The sequence below is a fragment of the Chionomys nivalis genome, chromosome 9 (assembly GCF_950005125.1).
Source record: "Chionomys nivalis chromosome 9, mChiNiv1.1, whole genome shotgun sequence".
Lineage (NCBI taxonomy): Eukaryota > Metazoa > Chordata > Mammalia > Rodentia > Cricetidae > Chionomys > Chionomys nivalis.
Window position 1 is genome coordinate 24,245,631 of NC_080094.1, and position 21,408 is coordinate 24,267,038.

Here is a 21,408-nt window from a genome sequence, read left to right on the forward strand (position 1 = left end):
AGGATTAGGAGGTGTGACTTCATTGCAGGAAGTGTGCCACTGGGGAGGGATTTTGAGGTTTCAAAAGCCCATGCCAGGTCCAGGCTGCCTCTCTTCCTGCTGCCTATAGATCAGGATGTAGAACTTGCAGCTTCTTCTCCAGCAGCATGCCTATCTGCATGCTGTCATGCTCCCCACCATGATGATAATGGAGTACATCTCTGAAACTATATTCAAGCACCTTTTAGTTTATTTTGTAGGAGTTTCCTGTACCATGGTGTCTCCTTACAGCAATTAGAACAATGACTAATACAGCTGAGCTCTGCCTGTGAATGGTGGGTGACTAGTCAGATCAGACCTGCCCACTCTGAGTTATGCCAGTGACAGAATGTGCCAAAGGTAGAGGTTCTTCACATTCAAATCTGCTAAGTCAAATCCCAGCTGCAGAAAGACAATGTGGGCAATGCATAGCTCGGGACACTCAGCCTCAGGTAACATATGACAGCTGGAAAATAGCCAGTTCTATCACATCTGAGGACAAAATTGTAAAATTCAAAAGAAAACTAAGGTACAGTCCTGGTGTGGTACACACCTGTAATCCTGGCACTTTAGAAGTACAGAGAAGAAGACCAATAATAGTTGAAGGAGAGCCTGGGTTACAAGAGTCTCTGTCTTAAAAAACAAACAAACGTGGAACTAGAGAGGTGGTTCAGTGGTTAAGAGCACAGGCTACTGTTCCAGAGGACCCGAGTACAATTCCCAACACCCACATGGTGGTCCACAACCACCTATGATGGAACCCAATGCCCTCTTCTGGTATGTAAATGTACATGCTGACAGAGCACTAATACACATGAAATAATAAATCTTCAAAAGAAAAAAAAGAGGAAGCCGGGCATTGGTGGTGCACACCTTTAATCCCAACACCAAGGAGTCAGAGGCAGGCGGATCTCTGTGAGTTTGAGGCCAACCTAGTCTACAGATAGAATTCCAGGACAGGTAGGGTTACACAAAGAAAGCCTGTCTTGAAAAACCAAGAACGAAAAGAAAAGAAGATAAAAAAGGAAAGAAGGAAAAGGAAGGAAGGAAGGAAGGAAGGAAGGAAGGAAGGAAGGAAGGAAGGAAGGAAGGAAGGAAGGAAGAAAATGAAATCCAAAGACCTACTACAGTGTTTGAGGTAATTTAAGTGGCAGACAATTAACTTCTCTGTAACTCCTAACGCTACCATTTTCAGAAGAAAGAGGAAACAGGGAACTGTCGAAAGTGAAAGTAGAGGTTGGTGTCATTATTGGTGCCTGGCACGAGCAAGGTTATGTTACGGATAAATGTCTCCCATGCACTCAAAAGTGTGCTGTACTTCCCTCTAGATCCAGTGACAAAGAGGGGACTCAGCCCCATCTGTCAAAACTCAGAAGCCTTCTATGCCACTGTCTCCCTGACCCAAGTAGTCTTGACACCCAGGCCACTCACCTCCAGGAATCGTGAGATGTCCCGCTTGTCACCGACCTCCATGGCTACCACATTCTCAAACATCCAGAAGAATGGACGGTCATCACACTCCTCAGGGCGTGAGTAATTTAGCAACCGATAAAACTCAAAGAAGAGTCGGCCAGTGCCCTCTACATCCAAAAAAGAGCATCAGAGAACAGGGTTTGATTGAAAGCTTCGATACAAGCCTCCACATTCCCTGAGACCAAGAGATTCCCAATAAGCCCCATCAGTAAAGTCAAGTCAATGCTCTCACATGCCAACTCCCTTAGTCCCCTGGAATGACCAGGCGAGGACACAGGGAGCAGCAGAACACCATTCCCTGACATCTTTCTTTGAGGGCTGAGGACTTGCAAAAGGCACAGGCAGTGCTTAAGGACCAAGACACTAAACAAGAATGAACAGAAGCCAACAGCTTCTTCTTGGGGCCACCCCATATGGACCAGCACTCAGATATGGTAGGATCTTTGTGAACCAGAACAATTGATGCTCACCAAACAGTCCTTTTCGGACAGGGTTCACACAAGAGAGGTCATTGCAAGGGCTTCCACCAATCACCAAGTCGAATGGGCCCCACTCATCAATCTGAGGGAAAACACAAAAGACCGGGATGAGCCTGAGAGAGGAGGGACTGGAAGCCTTGATTCCAGGGCAGGCAAGATGGTTTGTAGAATTGATGTACCTGCGGTGCAAGCCTGGCAACCTGGTGTGATCGCCAAAACCCATGTAAGTGTGGAAGAGGAGGAGTGACGCCACCAAGCTGTCCTCTCATCTCTACACATGGACCACGGTACTGGCACCCTCATCCACGTGCATGCACACGCACACACACACACACGATGATGATGATAAATTGTTTTTTTTTTTTTATTTTTTATTTTTTTTTTTGGTTTTTCGAGACAGGGTTTCTCTGTGGTTTTGGAGCCTGTCCTGGAGCTAGCTCTGTAGACCAGGCTGGTCTCGAACTCACAGAGATCCGCCTGCCTCTGCCTCCCAAGTGCTGGGATTAAAGGCGTGCGCCACCACCGCCCGGCGATAAATTGTTTTTAATTTAAAATAAAGAAAGCTTAGATTCTTAGAGAAGTTGCTAAGAAAACTCAGAAACTTGCTCAGTCAGCAACCCCAGTCCCAGTGCATGGAGCCTCAGGCAATGCCCACATTCCAATAAAAGTCCTGTACGTCACTTTTTTAGAAATGTCTCCTCATCTCTTCTACCCACAACCCTAGGCCTGAGGGAAGGAGATAGTATACTACGAGACTAAATTCTAGGGTACAAAAAAACAAGCAAAAGATGAACCCCAGGAAAATAGACCACCCTCACATTTCCCTTTGTGATGTTCCTGACGTCATCCACGTATTTGATTTGGCCTTCATGCTTAATGGTGCCCACGGCAATGGACTCGGCACAGACTTCGGAGGCAACGTACTTTTCCACTTTGATACCCAAGTCTTTGAGCACCAAGTACCCTGTGGGGGATCAAACAGAAATGTGAGGCCAAGAGGCCAAGTACAGAGCCGTGAGCCCCACGGTTGATGTCCTGAACCCCAACCCGAATGAAGATCCCCTCACTCCATTACTGTCACTTCAAGATATCTGTGGTCGACTCCAGAGGACATCACCGCATTGCGCATACAGGCTACGTTCATCCCACGTATGGGGCATCTCACAAAATGGAAAGGAAGCAGGAATGAGGAAGGTAAGTGTAAAAGTCAAAATGCAATAGCTAAGCATGTACCTTTAAAAAGGCACCAAGAACCCTGCAGGAGCCACAGCAGACCTGAGAGGGCTGTGCCTGTGGACTGATTCCTGTGCGCACACAAACTGAAAACTAGAAAGGAGCCAAGACTGAGGGTCACTGCCTCATTATCACAACATTTGTGTGTGTAGCCAGGAAACTTCCAGATGCTTGAGCAGAGGGAAGACAAGTCAAATAAGAAACATGTCCCTTTAGAAAGGGGCCAAGGAGGGAATGTGGCAGGTAGAGGAACTTGTCACCAAGCCTGATACCTGGGTAACCCACACAGGAGAGTTGTCCTCTGATCTCCCCATGTGTCTACAGGGCAAATGCTTGCTTCCTGTCACATACGCACATAGAATAGTGTGAGAAGGTGCAAAGGCCATGGAGTGGAGCAAGAACAGGCACACGTGACATCCGGGTTACTACTGTTCTCAACTGTCAGCCTCCTGCCTCAACTCACCTGTCGCAATTCCATCAAACAGGGACAGGACTCTAATGGGTCTCCTCCTGGCTGCAGGAATTGCTGGGAACACCTTAGGCAGCTCCTGCCAGATAAGCAAAGAGAGTAATCCCTCAGAGTGTCCATCTTCCTCCTATGTCCAGGAGCTTTGATGGGAACTGGTAAGAATGTATTTGGCACAAGCTGGCCATTCTGTCCTCAGATAGAAGGCACAGCTGCCTCCTACAGACACACAGCCCCAGATAGGGAGCTTGAGCGGTAACTGCCAAGGCCTCTAAGAACAGCAGATAAACTCCTAAGGTGTGGGAGCAGCTGCCCTCGTCTCCCACAGCTCAGACATCTCCTTCTTGTTCCCTGGTCAGAAGACACTGGAAGGGAGAGGTGTCTGCTAGAGGTGTGGACTAGCAAGGGCTCTCGGCCTCTGACAGGCACGGGCTCTGTGAGGTACAAATGGTGCAGGGGAGGTGGAATCTAGCTGTACATTCCCGTCTGGCCTTGACCTCACTATTTAACACAGGCTGCCCTTAAACTCATCACAAAGCTCATGGCTCAGCTTTCTGTGCTGGGACCTTTGTCACCATGCCTGCCACTATCACCTTTATAGGCTGTTTTGATGCAGGATCTCACTATATAGCCTTGACTGGCCAGGAACTCACTAAGTAGACCAGGCTGTCCTTGAACTCAGAGATGTGCCTGCCTCTGTCTCCTACATTCAGAAATCAAAGGCTGGACTCTTGCTCTTACAGATGTACAGGATTCAGCCTCCCAAGGACTGTAATTGCATGAGACTGCACAGAGCTTACAAATTCCTCGAGGTCAGGGTCAGTAGTGAAGAAGTCTTGCAGGCGCGTGTTCCAATCCTTCCTGCGCCTGAGGACCCCATGGCAGCGCTGTGGGAGGCACATATAGCAGCTCCAGGGTTCCTGCAGCTTGGCATCCTCAGCTGTCCCTGTACCCACCAGCACCTCCAGACACTCCACACAGAAGCACCTGTACCAGAGTATGCAGAGAGAATGGGCATCACGGTTAACAGACATTTGTCCTGCAGGCCCAGTCAGTTCCCCAGAGCATGACCGCTCCACCTGATGCTCAGCCTCCTGACACCGTGTGTTTTGAGCTATGAGGTAACAAATCACTTCCTAAATATGGATCACTCAAACTCCCTTCAAATCTAGACCCTTTCAACAGAAACTTCCCAGGGCTGACCTCCCAGGGACATCTCTCCTGACCCCAGCATTAAGTATCACTGCAGTCCATACTTGTGAGAAGATCCCACAGGATATTGTTTGTTTCTAGCTGCCTGCAGGAACTATGGGGTACACCGGGGATCCGAGGCCCTCGTCCAGCCCCATGGAACGACACTCACCTGCAGCAGCTTGTGTTGCTGCACAGAAGGAGCTCACGGCCCTCGCAGCACACGGTGCAGTAGGACTGATAGCCGTCCTCATCATACATGTAGAAGAGCTCCAGGAAGCGGTCCTGACCGCCAGAGAGAAGCATGTGAGACCACAGACCTGACCTCAGCCAGGCCTGGCTAGCAAGCGACAGTACATAGGATTTGAGTTCCTCAAGGAGGGCCTTCTCTGCTGCAGTACCTGTCCCCCAAACAGGAAGTGGGGGATGTGCCCTGGGAAACTGTTTACTAGGTCCTGGAGCAGGGATTGTGCTGGAAGCCTGGGTGGGGAAGGAAAGGGCAGGAGAAGGGGCAGGCAAACTTACCCGGCAACTCTGACAGAGCCCACCCTCAAAGAGGGGGTGGAAGGACACAGGGTTCTTCCTACCGCAGGACAAACAGCGGTCTGCGAGAAAGACAGGGTGTCAGGGTTTACGGATACCAAGGGCCTAACATCGGAAGCTCAAGCCTTGAGCTTGACAGTTCTGAGCATCTGACCCCGGCCAGTCAAGTGCCGAATACTCTGTGCTGTGTCTAGTGCTCATCTAACCCTTTAGCAGCATGGCAGATGATATACCATATTTCGGGGTGGTTGGTCACAGACTCGACCTTGTTTAATGTACCATCCCCACTTCATAGTCTGGGAAAGACAAGTTCAAATGAACAAGAAGCACAAGGGAAGCCAAGGCCTGGACAGGCAAAACAAGAGGCTGAATATTGTTTTGGATTTGGCATCTCCATCTTTCATAAACATTAAATCTCAGATACTGAGGCACAAGTTCTGATTGGCTTGGCAGCAGTTACAGAACCTCCCTGCAACTGCGCTCTTTAAACACAGCACAGATTACCATCCCAGACCTTGGATTTCTTGTTTGTTTGTTTGTTTGTTTGTTTGTTTGTTTGTTTGTTTGTTTTTACCGTGAGGCCACTCTGTCTTGGCTCTAAACTGATTTACTATTCAAGAGAACAAAACCTTTAAAGGCCAACACTATCTCACGGGGTGGGGGTGGGGGGTGGGGGGCAAGGACAAATGGTGGATGGCTCTTGGGATTCATGGAGGACCACGGGTCAAAAGTTCCTAAATTAGGGCTGGAGAGATGGCTCAGCAGTTAAAAGCTTGGCTGCTCTTCCAGAGGTCCTGAGTTCAATTCCCAGCAACCACATGGTAGCTCACAACCTTCTATAATGAGATCTGATACCCTCTTCTGGTCTGCAGGCATACAAGCAGGCAGAGAACTCAGACCCCCCACCCCAAAAAAAAAGTTTCTAAATTAGACCTGGGCAGTGGTGGTGGCGCACATCTTTAATCCAAGCACTCAGGAGGCAGAAGCAGGTTGATATCTGTGAGTTAGAGGCCAGCCTCATCTTCAGAGTAAGTTCCAGAATAGGTTCCAAAGATACACAGAGAAAAGAGAAACCGTGTTTCAAAAAACCCCACACACACATGCACACATGCACACAGTTTCTAAATTGTAGGCATTGCTCTAAACTGCAGCTTTTCCAGGGTACCCTGGATCCAGATCTGCTTTCTAACCTGGATCTAATAATGAGTGGGTGCTTGATAAATATTTGAAGATTAAGGCATATTGGGCCAAGAATGTAAATGAAGAGTACATTGTATATTCAAACTCCATTAGGTCTGTTCTGGGAAGATTTCTGAATCCCAGTGCGGCACCCAGCTGGGGAAAGGATAGCAGAGTTAGCTCGAGGAGGAGCCAACAGCTAAATGTGTCTTATTTTAACCTTAAACTTAGCTGTGCTTATTGCATGGGAAGTTCAAGGTTCCAGTGATCTGGAGTTTTCAGGCATTGGCCAAAGTGCCACAGGTTCCATTCTTCCCCACTGCTGTCACCCTGGTCATCAGTCACATCAGATTCAGTTAAAATAGAAGGAAATCATATTATTTGGCCTAATAAATTTAGAAACTAATACTCAGGAGTGTATTAGCAGGAGTGGTCCTGATCTAGGTCAATGCCTAGTGCTCCAGATTAAAATCCACGCAGAAGGTCAAAGCCAGGCTAAGGCAGACCTGGGGCACCCAGAAAGGAGGGAAAAGAGACATAGTACCTTCCAGACTGACTTTGTTGTAGGCAACATCAGAAGCCATCTGTTCTGTGGAGGAAAGAGGGACAGGAAGGTAAGGAAGTCTCCTTTCCCATGCAGCCATGCGCCTCTGAACCCCAGAGCAGTGGTCCTGAGGACCTGCTGCTCCTGCTGCTGTACCACCCCCAAATTCACCTCGGCTCTCATCATCCTCCCCTCGGTCTTTCCCGCCATAGCTATTGGTCTTGAGGCGCTTGGGTGGGGGACAGTACTCAGCAGAGGCAGAGTCGTTGGTTGTGCGTCTTCGACTTTTGTTCTCTGGAAGGTAAGCAGACGGACTTGACCGAAGGCTAAGAGACAAGGCAGGTCTAGGACAAGACCATGCTGTGCCTGGGATCCAGCTGCATCTAGAGCAGGGGACTGGGATGGTGTAGAGAGCCCCAGAGGGGAACCCAAAGCAGAAGCCAGTTTCAAGTTCCTCCCACATGGGAAGCAGGCCAGACTCATGTTCCTGGGGCTTCCACATCAGAGTGTGGAGGAGAATCCATCCTTCTAGAGCCAGCCCTGAGCACAGGCTGACCACAGCTGGGGCTGAGGTCCTACAGTGACACCCACCACAATGCCCAACGGGAGCATGGAGCTACTGAGTATTTTGTTGTTTTGTTCTGTTTTTCAAGACAGGATTTCCCTATGTAGTCCTGGCTGTCCTGGAACTCATGCTGTAGACCAGGCTGGCTTCAAACTCAGATCTGCCTGCCTTTGACTCCCAAGTGCTGGGATTAAAGGTGTGCGCCACCACCTCCTGGTTTGCTACTGAGTATTTGAAATGTCAGGAGGGACAGGATTTCACACTGAGGGTCAAGTCCAAACTGTCAAATGATGCTACTGATATGCTTGGTTTGAACTGACTTGAACCCTGGAATCTATTTGGCCAATTTATGAAATTAGTATGTATTCATTGATCAATTTCAGTGTAACTTTTACCTTAAAAAAAAGGCCTAATTTTCTTAGGATAGTACTAGAAAAAAAGTGAAATAGTTCAATGCTTTATATAGACTAAATGTTTAAATGCTGTTTTTAAAATATTAGGTCAAAATGTATGAGTAGCATTAATTTCCCATGATGCTTTATAATGAAACTACTAGAAAATTATCAAGTCACATTCTGTGGCCCCCATTCAATACCATTTATTTATACTTTTTGGATCTATTGAATCACAGTGGACATGGTTGAATCTGACTCGTCCCCACTCCTACACACGAGGTAAGAAACTCAGATACCCATCTAAAACCATGAGAAGCCAGATGAGGTGACACACGGCTCCAACACTCCTTGAGACCAGAAAGTACTGCAGAATGAGACCGTTGTCTCAGAAAACAGAAACACCAGGAGCCTTTGGTGACATGCTTACATGTGTGCCATTAATATTAATAAATTAAAGAGAAGGGAGGAGTCCTAAGGTTTTAGGAGGCAGGATGTGCACCCAGGTTAGCCTGAGGGTCATGGGTGAGGTTGAGAGACTCAGCTTAGAAGACTGGATTCTTCTCCACTGAGCACTATGGACGCCGAGAAATTGCAGGACAGAGCACAGAAAACAACACTCAAAGATGGTAAGGGAATACCATTTCTTCTGGGTTCTAGTTCCTACGTCTGTGCCATTCACCCCCACCTGGTTGCTTGTTGTTCGGTTTGAGGCCCTCGATGCCAGTGGGCTTGAAGCCCCCATGGGCCCACTCCAGCATGGGCTTCAGCTGGTCCTCCACGGAGTCTCCCGGGCTGCTGGGGAAGGTCTTGCCAGCTCGCACCCTGGCTCTCTGCCAAGACACAAATAAAGGCAACGTCTGTCCATGAATGGGAGCGAGCCAATGAGGTATGTGCCAGGGTGAACCCAGGGATTCCTCCTGCTGGGGCCTGCATTCCCTGAACACTGGTGTCTTTCAGAGCTGGACAGCTGTCCTTGGCTTTGTTATGTGACAGGGGCCTGCTTCTGAGATACAAGTAAGGAAACAATAGACCATGGGGGCGGGCACCACATATGACCTCTTCCCTGTTGAAGCAGAGAGCGGTCAGCTCTCTCCCAAAGGAAGAGTTTTGCCTCAGCTTTGTTACTTAAAATCAGGAGATTTAGGCTTGTTGTCCCTTGTTCTCCTGTAGCTTGTCTCGGACAGCGGACTTCTTGCCGTGTCTTCCCTAAGAAGATGTGGACATAGTCATGCGTTCTTCATTTAAGGGCAATGACAATTTGCATGCCTAATGAGGCACTTGGCTAAGTGGGGCAGGCTGGTAGGGGCTATAGGGAAGTAGCGGGAAGCCTGATGACTCAGAGGAGCTAAAATGTCTGCCGATTAGAGGAGGAGGCTACAGGCCTCAGCTGCCTCCTCTAGGCCTTGAAGAAAGAAAGCTCATCTGTCTCTGGGACAGCCTACTCCGCAGTATCACTACTGCCCTGTGACACGCGCTTCGCTGGTCAATTGTCAAGTGCTGGTTAAAGTCACGGAAAGTTAATTCTGGAAGTGAAAGGCCCTCCCTTGTCTCCAACTCAAGCGTAATTATTTCAAATGTCTTCCAAAACTCCCTGTCCTGGGCAAGCTGGGCCCATGACACTATGACAGAGACAAAAGAGAACAGCAAACGGCCGAAGGCATTAAAAACATCACACCCTTGAGAACAGCTAAAGGGTAAAACCATTTTTAACAGAGGTTATATGGGGTAAAGATGGCCGCAGTTGGGATGAAGGGACAGAAGTTCGTCCATAAAGATGGCATTTTCTCTCGACCAAGCTGCTGTGAGAAGGCCTTCCTGCAACATTTCTTAGGCGATTTGATGACATTTCTTCAGCTTGCTCTCCCAGCTGGGCTCCTCCCACTGGCTGGATGCTATGAGCATCTGACATGCTGGTCTATGTCTGTCTGCTGCTTGCTATTTGCTCTTTGCCTGCTACTCAGTAAACTCAGCCCTTTGAAACCGAAAACACAGCTATCCAGATCATTCTCCAGATGATACACTCACGAGGCGGCAGACATATTTCCCAGTCCAGCTGGCAGTACCAGCAATTCTCTAGTGACCTTGGCACATCTCAAATTCCTTTCCCAAACTGTCTTCAGCATTCACCACCTCCATGGTACCCCTGTCTCCTCCAAGCCAACCTTGGCCACACAATGGTGTAAGCTCACATTTACTGGTTCTCCCTTCCTCCCAGCTCCTGAGTCAAGGCCTCACTCCTACACCTGTATTACCTGCAGAGTATGGTATACGGCCTTCCTGTGAGAAACCAGCTCATAGCCAGGCAGTGGTGGCACACGCCTTTAAACTCAGCACTTAAGAGGCAGAGGCAGGCAGATCTCTGTGAGTTCAAAGCCAGCCTGGTCTACAGAGTGAGTTCCAGGACAGCCAGGGCTACACATAAAAATCTCAAAAAACAAAAAAAAAAAAAAAAAAGAAAAATTAAAAAATAAAACAAAAATCAGCTTATTGAAGGTAGCCAGGTTAAAATGCTGGCTGAACAGCCAAGGGCCACCAGTTTGTCAGCAGAGACCTAGGAGAGAAAGACATCACGAATATGTACCCACACCTGGGTGAACAAGGGTACACAGGGTATACACATTCCTACAGAGCCTATTCCTGGGGTGCTTCACAGATGCCAGTAACAAAATGGGGAACAGTATCTAGCCCATACCAAGGAACCTGAAACAGGAACCCAGGATACTCCAAATGTGAGGAAGAATAAAGCTCAGAATGGGTACAATAAGACACAAGGTGTTTGTATTCACATGGCACATGTGAACATACATGTATGTACAGTCAGTGTCATTGAGACTCAGTTCTGAGATTGGCTTGACTGTATTTTGTGCATGCGCTTTGCCCTTCCTGAGTGTGAGGACAGCTATTGAGTCTTCAGATTCTCAATGATTTCCCATCATACGTAGGTTCAGAGAACACGCTGGACACACAGTGAGCTCTTTCTACTCACGATGATTGTGCGTCTTGGTCATGAAGGGCAAGCTGCATGTACCAAGTCCCCAGACAATGCAGAAATGAATTGTGGGGCAGCACTCCTAGTGAGAGGGGAGATGAAGCAGGTGTTTCGGGCTTCTCATCACACTTGTAGGATACACAGGATGTCCTAGGATGCAATGCTTGCTTTCACACTCAGCCCCATTTTATGCTCAGAGCCTCAACGCTATGGTGTGGCCACCATGGGTGACCATGAAGTGCCAGCTGCTCTTGCCAACATGAGCAGAACACAGTGGAAACTAGGTAGTCTCTGGCCAGGACCACAGCACACGGTAATCCATTCCAGAATCCTCTCTCACCATACTGAACCTTATTGCCATCTGACCCTGTCTAGAAATGCGTATATTATGCCTCACTGGATATAGCAAGTGTCCTCTTCTACAACACACAAGTAACTGTGGACATATCCCTGAGTGTAATGCTTCAGTAACCATAGGTCCAGGACACTTATCCTTCTCCGCCCTCTGCTGGTCACTCAGCACAACTGCATGAAGAGTCTCGGAAATTGGATAACTTTTTTTTTTTTCTCTAAAGAAATTTTACACATGGAAATGGCCCCAAGGGAAAGTAACTCATGAGAAAACCAGAACCTCAATTGAGACTGAACCCAGCAATGTTCTTTTTAAAGGACTTATATAATCGTTTATGTGTATCTGTCCAGTGAGCGTATGCCACCTGTGTGCTTCTGCATTCAAAAGTCAGAAGGGAGTGGAGCTAGAGTTGCAGGAGGTTTGTGAGCCACCCGATGTGAGTTCTGAGCACGAAACTTCTGGAAGAGCATCTAGTGCTCTACACTGACAGTTGATTCGTCTCTCCAGCTTAGAGCTGGGTGCGGCAGTGCACGCTTTAAACCTAGCCCTTCAGGACAGCCAGGCTTAGGCAGGGAAGGAAACCATCGAAAACAGAAGGCTAGTGAGAAGATGTACTTGATCCATGTTCCAGCCACAGCAAGCAGCAGAACTTGGCAGCTTCAGTCACGTGGTTCTGGTTTTAGCGTTAAGGAGAGAAGACAGGGGTTGCGGAATCTTCCTCGGTGACTAAGGAAAGCCTCTGAGGCCAGACATGTGTCGGGGTGTCTCTGAATGGAGTTTGCCCAGCTCGTTTCAGTCTGCTTTGGTCCAGTGTTTCCTCACGAGGCTCCCTTCCCTGTGTTTGGAATGGTGAGGCATATGCTGTGTATTGTATGTGGAAGCATGTGATCTGCATTTTGATCTTGACAGGGGATTACAGTGAGCTCGTGAAGTTCAGAAGAGACTCTGAACTTGAGACTTTAAAATAAGTATGAGACTGTCATAAACTATGGGGGCTTTTGAAGTTGAGCTAAACGCATTTTGCACTATGATACTGATACAAGCTTATGGAGGCCAGGGAGTGGAATGTGGCAGTTTGAATGTAATTGGCCCCCATAAGCTCATAGAGAGTGTCACTATTAGGAGGTGTGACTTTGTTGGAGGAAATGTATCACTCGGTGAGGGTAGGCTTTGAGGTCTCCTGTGCTCAAGCTACACCTAATGTCACAGTTCACTCCCTGTTACCTGTGGTTCAAGATGTAGAACTCTCAGCTCCTTTTTCAGCACCCCATGTCCCACCATGATGACAGTGAACCAAAACCTCTAAAACTGTAAGCCGCTCCAATGAAATGTTTCCTTTATAAGTGCTGCCATGGTCATGGTGTCTCTTCACAGCAATAGAAACACTAAGACAGTCAGACTCCCTTCTCAGTGGTACCTGATACTCAGTGTTGGCTCCATCTCTGCTTTCCACATCCACCTGGAGAGTGTCCATGCCCTCCTGGTGGCTGTCCTGGCTCAGCTCAACCAATGGGGTACTGATGCTCCAAGGTGTCACTTCTTCATCTGTGAGGTCAATGGTGGGGTAAGGGCTGGCAGGGGACAGCCGCGGTGTGCTTGCTGAAGCGGTTGCTTGCCAGCTCAGGGACTGTAGACCGAAAGAAAAGGTTGAGTCCCGGCAAACAAAGCAGGTAGGGGGCGCAAATGAACAGCTTCCCTCCGTTAGATCCCATGCAGGCAAGAGTGAAGAAAGAAACCAGGGCCCTTTTGTTTTATAAGAACAAGAGCTGGCAATCATTGAGCCCAAGGCAGAGCAGAAACACAATAAGGATGATAACGCAGTGGCAGGGAAGGACCAGAGGCTCTGAAGCTGAGCTCAGAGACGGTGGGGGCTCTGGGCAACTGGCTCCTGTGCATCTGGAAACAGAAGTAGAATGTTCCAGACCTGCTGGGGTTGCCTCAAAACAGCAGGAAAAGACATGGGACAAGGGTGATGGACAGCAGTGACTTTCAGCTGAGCCCCAAGGGGAGCCAGAACTGGGCCGTAGGAATTCTTATCTCCTCAATGTAGTTCCAAAAAAAAAAAAAAAAACAGCCCAAGAGTGAAGCCACAGGCTTAGGAGAGAGCCAGACCTTGTCCTGTAGCTGTATCTGTCTGTGTGTTGTTTTTAATGAAATAGAACTGGAGCTAGTTAACAAAAAGATTTCGGGGCTAGAGCAATGGCTCAGAAGTCCTTACTGCTCTTCCAGGAGACTTGAGTTCAATTCCAGCACCCTCCTTATGTGGCTTACACTGCCTGTAACCACATCTCCAGGGGACCCCACACCCTCTTCTGGCCTCTGAGCACAAGCACGTGTGTGGCTTACGTAGAGAGACATGCGAATACAAATTAAACAACTTTTTAAAAATTTAATATAGTTTTTTTTTCTTCTTTTTGGTCTTCAAGACAGGGTTTCTCTGTATAACCCTGGCTATCCTGGAACTCACTCTGTGAACCAGGCTGACCTCAGACTCACAGGAATCCGTCTGCCTCTGCCTCCCGAGTGCTGGGATTAAAGGCGTGCACCACCATCCAGCTGATTAATATAAACTTAAACACAGGCATGAGGAAAGACTTGCTGACCACCTAAGCCTCGTTTTCTATGAGCGGTAGGAAGTCCCTGGGCTCAAGAAGAGGGAGCTTACTGCTGAGGTATTAGAGGGTGCGCTGGTCTCCCAGCAGTGTGTGGGCGTCACCGGAGAGCCAGAGCCACTGCTGTCCTCCGCCTCGCCACCTCTACCTTCATCTCCATCTTCAGTCAGGTCCTGTGAAAAGGAAACAGCTTTCCCATGTAACCAAGTCACACAAGCAATACAACTAAGGAAGGCAAATGGCATTGAAACGCATAATGATGTCACGCTCACGTCCCCACAACACTTCCACCTCGTTTTGCTCTAAAAAGACTTACCCTCTTCCATCATGGGAAGCACAGCCCACTGACTGAGGAGATAAAAGACAGAGAGGGCCCATTCACCAGAACTTCTCTACCGTAGAGTCATGTCCACCATTTCAAAACCAGCCACTTTCCCCCACAGAGACACCAGCGCAAACTGCAGTGGGCTCAAACCTGCCGAAACCCTACCAGCTGATGACAGGGAGTCCTTTAGAGAAAGGCACTGAATTTCTCTGGGTGGCCCAGAAAGAGAACCTATCTCTTTCCTCCAGCCACATCTGTCCCTCCTGCTGCAGTCATTGGTCCAGGAATTGAAACCAAGAGTATGTCTGCCCCTGTGACCTTCGATGGCTCCCAGGAAGATAGAAACTGGAGAAAAAGCAAATGGAGTTTGCTTTTTCTATAGAAACTGGGGCATCAGATCCACAGGATATTGGCGACAGCATGAAAGCCTCTGTGGCAAACAGAGTAACAGAAACGTCTCTACCCATGTCCAGTCAGTGAGTCTTCAGGGCTGGAGAGATGGCTCAGTGGTTAAGAGCACTGGCTACTCTCTGACTGCTCTTCCAGAGGATTGGGATTTGAAGCTTAACACCCACAAGACAGTTAACATCTGTCTGTAGCTCCAGTTTCAAGGCATCTGAAACTTTTCTGGTCTCTGAGGGTAGCAGGCACAATGTACACTCATACAGGTGGCAAAATACCACATTAAAAATAAATAAATAAGCCAGGTGGTGGTGGTGCATACCTTTAATCGTAGCACTTGGGAGTCAGAAGCAGGCAGGTTTCTGTGAGTTCGAGGTTTACCTGGTCTACAAAAACAAGTTCCAGGACAGCCAAAGCAATTACACAGAGAAACCCTGGCTCAAAAGGAAGAAGGAAGGAAGGAAGGAAGGAAGGAAGGGAGGGAGGGAGGGAGGGAGGAAGGAAGGAAGGAAGGAAGGAAGGAAGGAAGGAAGGAAGGAAGAAATCTTTTTTTTGTAAGAAAGAAATCTTTATAGAAATTAAAAAATAAGTTCAAAAGGTTCACCACACCCCGAATTAGTGGGAAATGGAGACCAACTCTGGAAAGATGTCTTCAGACAACAGTGAAACAGCCCCTCTGGAATTCGGATTTCTTGGGAAGTTCACTGAGGCCAACAGCAGTGAACACAGGGGCCATGAGTGGAGCAGGAATGTTGAGGACAGTCAACAGGCTGTCAATAAAAAGACAGGCAAGGCTGGGGAACCAGACGCATAGCCTGGGTCTCTGGGGTCTCAAGTGGCAGCACTTTGAGATTTGAAAAGAAACTTCAGAGTGGAAGCCTCAATGATTGTTGAAAAGAATTTGGAGCCAACACAGCTGCCTTTGTGAGTGCTGCCTGGCCCGTGCTCTGGAGCATCAGACTGCCTCTAATGGAGCCCCATCCCAGCCTGCAGGGTTGGAGCACCAGACTGCCTCTGATGGAGCCCCGTCCCAGCCTGCAGGGTTGGAGCATCAGACTGCCTCTAATGGAGCCCCATCCCAGTCTGCAGGGTTGGAGCATCACACTGCGCTGATGGCGCTCCATCCCAGCCTGCAGAGTTGGAAAAACATACCAGTCTCGGACAAAACAAGCGGTTGCTTGTGTTTATGTTTTCAGAACCATTTGGTGACTACATGCATCTTAGTGTTGCTGTTGAATGAAGTGCTGGCAGAAATGGGAAGACACTCATACCAAGGAGAATATTCCTGTCTCTCCTCGCGCACACGTTTAATCCCAGTGTTCAGGAAGCAGAGACTGGAAGTTCTCTATCCGTTCAAGGCTACCCTGGTCTACACAGAACTATACCCAAGCCAGGGCTATGCAATGAGACCCTGTTAAAAAAAGAAAACAAAAAACCTATTCCTGTTAAGATATTTGTTATGGTTATGCATTACTCGTAGTAAAATAATTTAAAATCATCTAAACAAAACACTGTGTGTTTTATGAATTACATAGATATCTTATTATTGTTGTTAGTGTCATCGTTCCTGTTATTACAACCTACAAGTCCTTACCCTCTTTGAATTTAGTGGATTGTAGCTTCACATTCTACAATATCTTGCTGACTCTAACACGACTGTGTGTTAAATACTTGCACTAAAAAGTGCAGTGTGGGATGCAGAGATGACTGAGCAGTTAAGAACAGGGTCTGCCCTTCCAGAAGACTCAATTCCCAGACCCCACAAGAGTTACAGGCTCATCAAGACCTGTAACCTCAGTTCCAGAGGGATCTGGTGCCCTCTTCTGGCCTCTGCGGGTACTGCATGTATGTGATGCATAGATAAACATGCAGACAAAATACCCATTGACATAAAAATATTAGTAATTTAAAAATAAAATAACAGAAAAAACCTGTTTCAAATAAATAAATAAAGATAAAAAGTGCACTGCAGCCAGGCATATTGGAGCACGTCTTTAATCCCAGAATTTGGGAAGCAGAGGTAGGTGGATCACTGCAAGAGTGAGGCCAGCCTGGTCTACAGAGTGAGTTTCAGGACAACCAGAGCTACATAGTGAGATTCTGTCTAGAAAATGGGGGAGGGGCATTGCAAGGACAGAAAATTTTACAATCTTTTTTCTATATATTATACCCTGTAGTAAGGCTATCCTCTTCTTTTTTTTTTTTTTTTTTTTTTTTTTTTTTTTTTTTTTCCTTCGAGACAGGGTTTCTCCGTAGCTTTTGGTTCCTGCCCTGGAACTAGCTCTTGTAGACCAGGCTGGCCTCGAATTCACAGAGATCCGCCTGCCTCTGCCTCCCGAGTGCTGGGATTAAAGGCGTGCGCCACCACTGCCCGGCTTCCTCTTTGTTTTTTCAAGGGTGAACCCAAACACATTATCACAATTATATAGTTGAGTTTCCCCGACTTTAGGAAATCACAGGGCTCAGCGCACCCAACATACAATAAATAAGCATCATCCTGGGGAAAACGTCTCCATAGTTATGACATCTCCCCTCCCAGGAAGGCATCACTTGTCTTTTTTACAAAGTGAACTTGCAAACGTGTTGATTAATGTCCACTTACCCATCCCTGTACAGAAATTACAATTCTGTGCTTACAGCAATGAAACTATAACCCGTGTGAAACATTGGCAATAAATTTCTTCAGTGCATAAACGCTAAAAAGATTTTACGACAGCTACCCCAGGATCACAAATGAAAGACTGAAGGGCAAAACCCAGGGGGTCAGCAAGTGACAGAAATTAGACAAACACACAATGCTGCCCAGCCTAGCAGGTTGGTGATGTTTGCCATTCACAACATGTGTGAGGCGGACACAGACCAACTGACCAAGGCAGATACCTGTTAATGAGATGACCAAGAAGCAATGTCATGAACTGTCCTTAGCCTCACACTAAAGCCAGCACTCACAGAACATAGACCAAGAGTGAAGTGGAAAGACCAGAGGCCCTGATTAAAGCCTTAAGAACCTAACTTTTCATTTAGCAACCGTGCAGCCTTGCTGGTTGACTCCTTCTAAATTAGGTGAACAGTCCTTCCACCAGACCAACATAGGCATGTTTAGCTCAATGCCAGGCTCAGAGTGAAGGACTCTTAACTAACCACAGAAACACAAGAGCTATTCCACAACCCCCTGACCTGCCAGGCCACCTTGTTAGGCATCCCTTCTATTTCTGAGACAGTCTCACAACGAAGTTCAGGCTGCCCTCAGTGTGTTGGGGTAACAGGTGTGCCACCTGCCTTGATTTTCCACTCACATGCCTTTAATCCCAGCACTCGGGAGGCAGAGGCAGATGGATCTTAGAGTTCAAGAGCAGCCTGGTCTACAGAGTGAGTTTCAGGACAGCCAAGACTATACTGAGAAATCCTGTCTCAAAAAGAATTTACAAGTAATTATGCTGGGTTTCTAGATAAAAACTAGATCTAACAAGCTCGGGGGGGGGGGTTAATTTTTGCAGTCCTTTATGTACTGGGGTTACCAAACTCCTGCCTAAGATTCAGTGGCAACAGTTTTCTCGCATTCTGTAGGCTGTCTGTGTCCTTTGTTGTGCAGAAAGGTGTTTTGAAAAGAATTTATTTATTTCTACTGCATGTGCATTAGTGTTTGCCTGCATGTGTGTCTATGTGAGGGTGTCGTATACTCCAAATCCAGAGTTACAGACTGTTGTGAACTACTATGTGGATGCTGGGAATTGAACTCAGGGACTCTGGAAGAGCAGCCAGTGTTCTTAACCATGGAGCCATCTCCTCAGCCATGCTGTGCAGAAATTTTTGACTTCATGTGGCTGTGTTTCTTTATGCTTGGGGTTATCTCTGATGATACTGGAATCCTGTTCAGAAAGTCCCTGTCAGATACCTTCGTGTTGAACTGTGTTCCGTATGCTTTCCACTTGCACTTTGAGCATTCCAGGTTTTAAGTTAAGATCTTTGATTCACTTTAAATTGACTTTTTACAGGGTAAGAAATATGAATCCCATTTTACTCCTCTTCAGGTGTGTCTTAATTAGGCTTTTTATTGCTGGGAGAAAACACTGTGACCAAGGCCACTTATAAAAGGAAGCATTTAAGTGAGATCATAGTTCCCGAGGGTTAAAATGACAGAACAAAGGCCTGATGGCAGGAACAGCTGAAAACTCACATCCCGATTCACAAGTAGGAGCTAGACAGAGCTCACTGGGAATGGCAAGAGCTTTGTTGTTGTTGTTGTTGTTGTTGTTTGTTTGTTTGTTTGTTTGTTTTGGTTTTGGTTTTTCGTGACAGGGTTTGGAGCCTGTCCTGGAACTCACTCTGTAGACAAGGCTGACCTAGAACTCTAAGAGATCCACCCGCCTCTGACTCCTGAGTGCTTGGATTAAAGGCATGCACCACCACTGCCCAGTGGCAAGAGCTTTTGAAAACTCAAAACCCACTCACAGTGACACACTTCTTCCAGCAAGGCCACACCTCCTAATCCTTCTCAAGCAGTTCCACCAACTGGGGACCAAGTATTCAAACATGAATTTACGGAGGCCATTCTTATTTAGTTGGGTATAAAATATATACCCAGTTTTGCCAGCACCATTTGTTGACTAGGTTATCCTTTTAGCAGGGTATGTTTTTGACATCTTTATCAAAAATTAGGTGACCAAACCTGTGTGAGTTTATCTCTAGGTTGTCTATTCAATTTGTCCCTGCATAACTCAGTAACATAATCTGAGGTGGGGTATTGTGATACCTCCAACAGTGTTCTTGCTGTTCAGGATCAATTTGGTTATCTGTGGTCTTTTGTGTTTCCATATGAGTTTTTCATTGCTTTTTTCTAGTTTTTTGAAAAATGTCATTGGAACTTTGTTGCGGCATATTCCTTTACACTGTGTGAAGATGTGTCACTGTGATTGGTTTATAAAGAGCTGAAGGGCCACTAGCTCGGCAGGAAGAGGTTAGGAAGAGGTTAGGCAGGACTTCTGGGGAAAGAGAGGGTCAGGAAAGAAGAAAGGTGGGAATGCCAGCCAGACGCGGAAAACGCAGCATGAGCAGTATGGAGAGATATAATGAGCCACGTGACAGAATGTGGGTTAAAATAAATGGGTTAATTTAAGTTATAAGAGTTAGTAGGACAAGCCTAAGCCAAGGTCAAGCTTTCACAATTAATAATAAGTCTCAGTGTTGTTATTTGGGAACTGACGGGACAAAGAAAGACTCATTACGAACTTTGATGAGGATTGCATCAAACCTGTAAATTACTCATGTTTGTACAGCCATTTTCACAATATTAATTCTGCTGATCCAAGACCATGGAAGGTCTTTTTATCATCTAGTTTCATTTTTCTATGCCTTAAAGTTTTCTTTATAGAAGTCTTTAATTTTCTTGGTTAAGGTCATTCCCAAGTATTTTATGTTTGGGGTTTCTTTGGTTGGTTTTTTTGTTTGTTTATGTTGTGTCTTGTTTTGAAATAAGAATGGAGAAATTTAAAAACCAAACTTTAAGGACATAGTCAAATGTTAGACCATGTGTAAGGCTGTGGGTTTGATTCCCAGCAAGGAAAAGAAAATCAGATGTGGTAACATGACTGCAATCCTGGTCTGTACAAAGGTTTCCAGGACCAGCAGGGCTACCCAGACAGAGTCCTGTCTCAACATGAAACGAAATAAGAGAAAACAAAAAGTCCAAACATGGTATGACCATATTGGAATAAGAGAAGTTTGCCATATGAATTAACTTATCAACAATATTGATAAATTAAGAACTAATCTCAGAAACATACAAAAAGAACCCAATAACTCAAAACTTTCCAGTTTGGCAAAATAAAGGAGCGTAGATTTTAATTTACCTTCTAGATTTCAGGGTTTTTTTTTTTTTTTTTTTTTTTTTTTTTTTTTTTTTTTGAGCCTCAGGACACCCATATGGTGAAAGCTAGGAGAGAGGAGGAACTGATACCTGGATGTAAGCAATCGTGCTGGAGACCTTCCTCTTGGACGGTCGTGAGTTTGCTCTGCAGCCTGTGGAGGAGAGTCAGAGCACACATTCAGAGGAAGGGGCGCCAGGCTTCTTGATGACAGGCCTTCTCAGTGTCTCCCCTAAACCAGTCATCAGCGGAGACCATGTCTGCTCTATGTACTCATAGAGATGCAGGGCAGAGGCTCGTGCCTTCCTCCCTACAAGCTAAGCAGTGCCATTTGGAGTCCTAATATGGAGAGGAAACATCCAATTCCTTCCAGAAAGTTACTGCCCAATCCTATTATGATAATTTCATTGGAATGAAAACCTGGTTTCTGACAGTGGCTGCATTTTAAGTATTTCTATGTAGTCAAGAAGTTATAGGGGTGAACATGGAAACTGGCCACTTGTGCCCTTACAGAGAGCTCAGATCAGCACCATAAATCTCAAGGACAGGAACACACAAAACGGAGGCTTCAAAGAGTGGGGGCTGGTTCCAGGTGTTCTGGGAGGTGCTAAGAGGAAGGGGCAGTAGGAAGCACCTCTCATCCATTATAATGTCAATGTCAGCACAATAGAGGACCCATGATTCAGTCCGCACTGAGACCAGTCCTACCAGGAATGGCAAAGTAAGGGACCCGCCACCGTGGGTGCTTTTCCTCAGAGTCCCAAGAAGAAAGAGGCAG

At 46.8% G+C, this 21,408-nt stretch overlaps 1 protein-coding gene across 1 annotated transcript in view; it reads right to left on the reverse strand.

The window, feature by feature from the left end:
• Positions 1–21,408, reverse strand: part of LOC130881507 (DNA (cytosine-5)-methyltransferase 3C-like) — a 29,661-nt gene that overhangs the window by 7,891 nt on the left and 362 nt on the right. Inside the window, 16 exon segments of the mRNA XM_057781114.1 lie at positions 1,450–1,598; positions 1,962–2,052; positions 2,789–2,934; positions 3,667–3,751; positions 4,470–4,656; positions 5,033–5,145; positions 5,386–5,465; positions 7,127–7,171; positions 7,298–7,420; positions 8,772–8,916; positions 10,339–10,377; positions 10,561–10,607; positions 10,610–10,637; positions 12,845–13,054; positions 14,144–14,212; positions 20,723–20,784. Coding sequence (XP_057637097.1) covers positions 1,450–1,598; positions 1,962–2,052; positions 2,789–2,934; positions 3,667–3,751; positions 4,470–4,656; positions 5,033–5,145; positions 5,386–5,465; positions 7,127–7,171; positions 7,298–7,420; positions 8,772–8,916; positions 10,339–10,377; positions 10,561–10,607; positions 10,610–10,637; positions 12,845–13,054; positions 14,144–14,212; positions 20,723–20,784 — 1,619 coding nt within the window.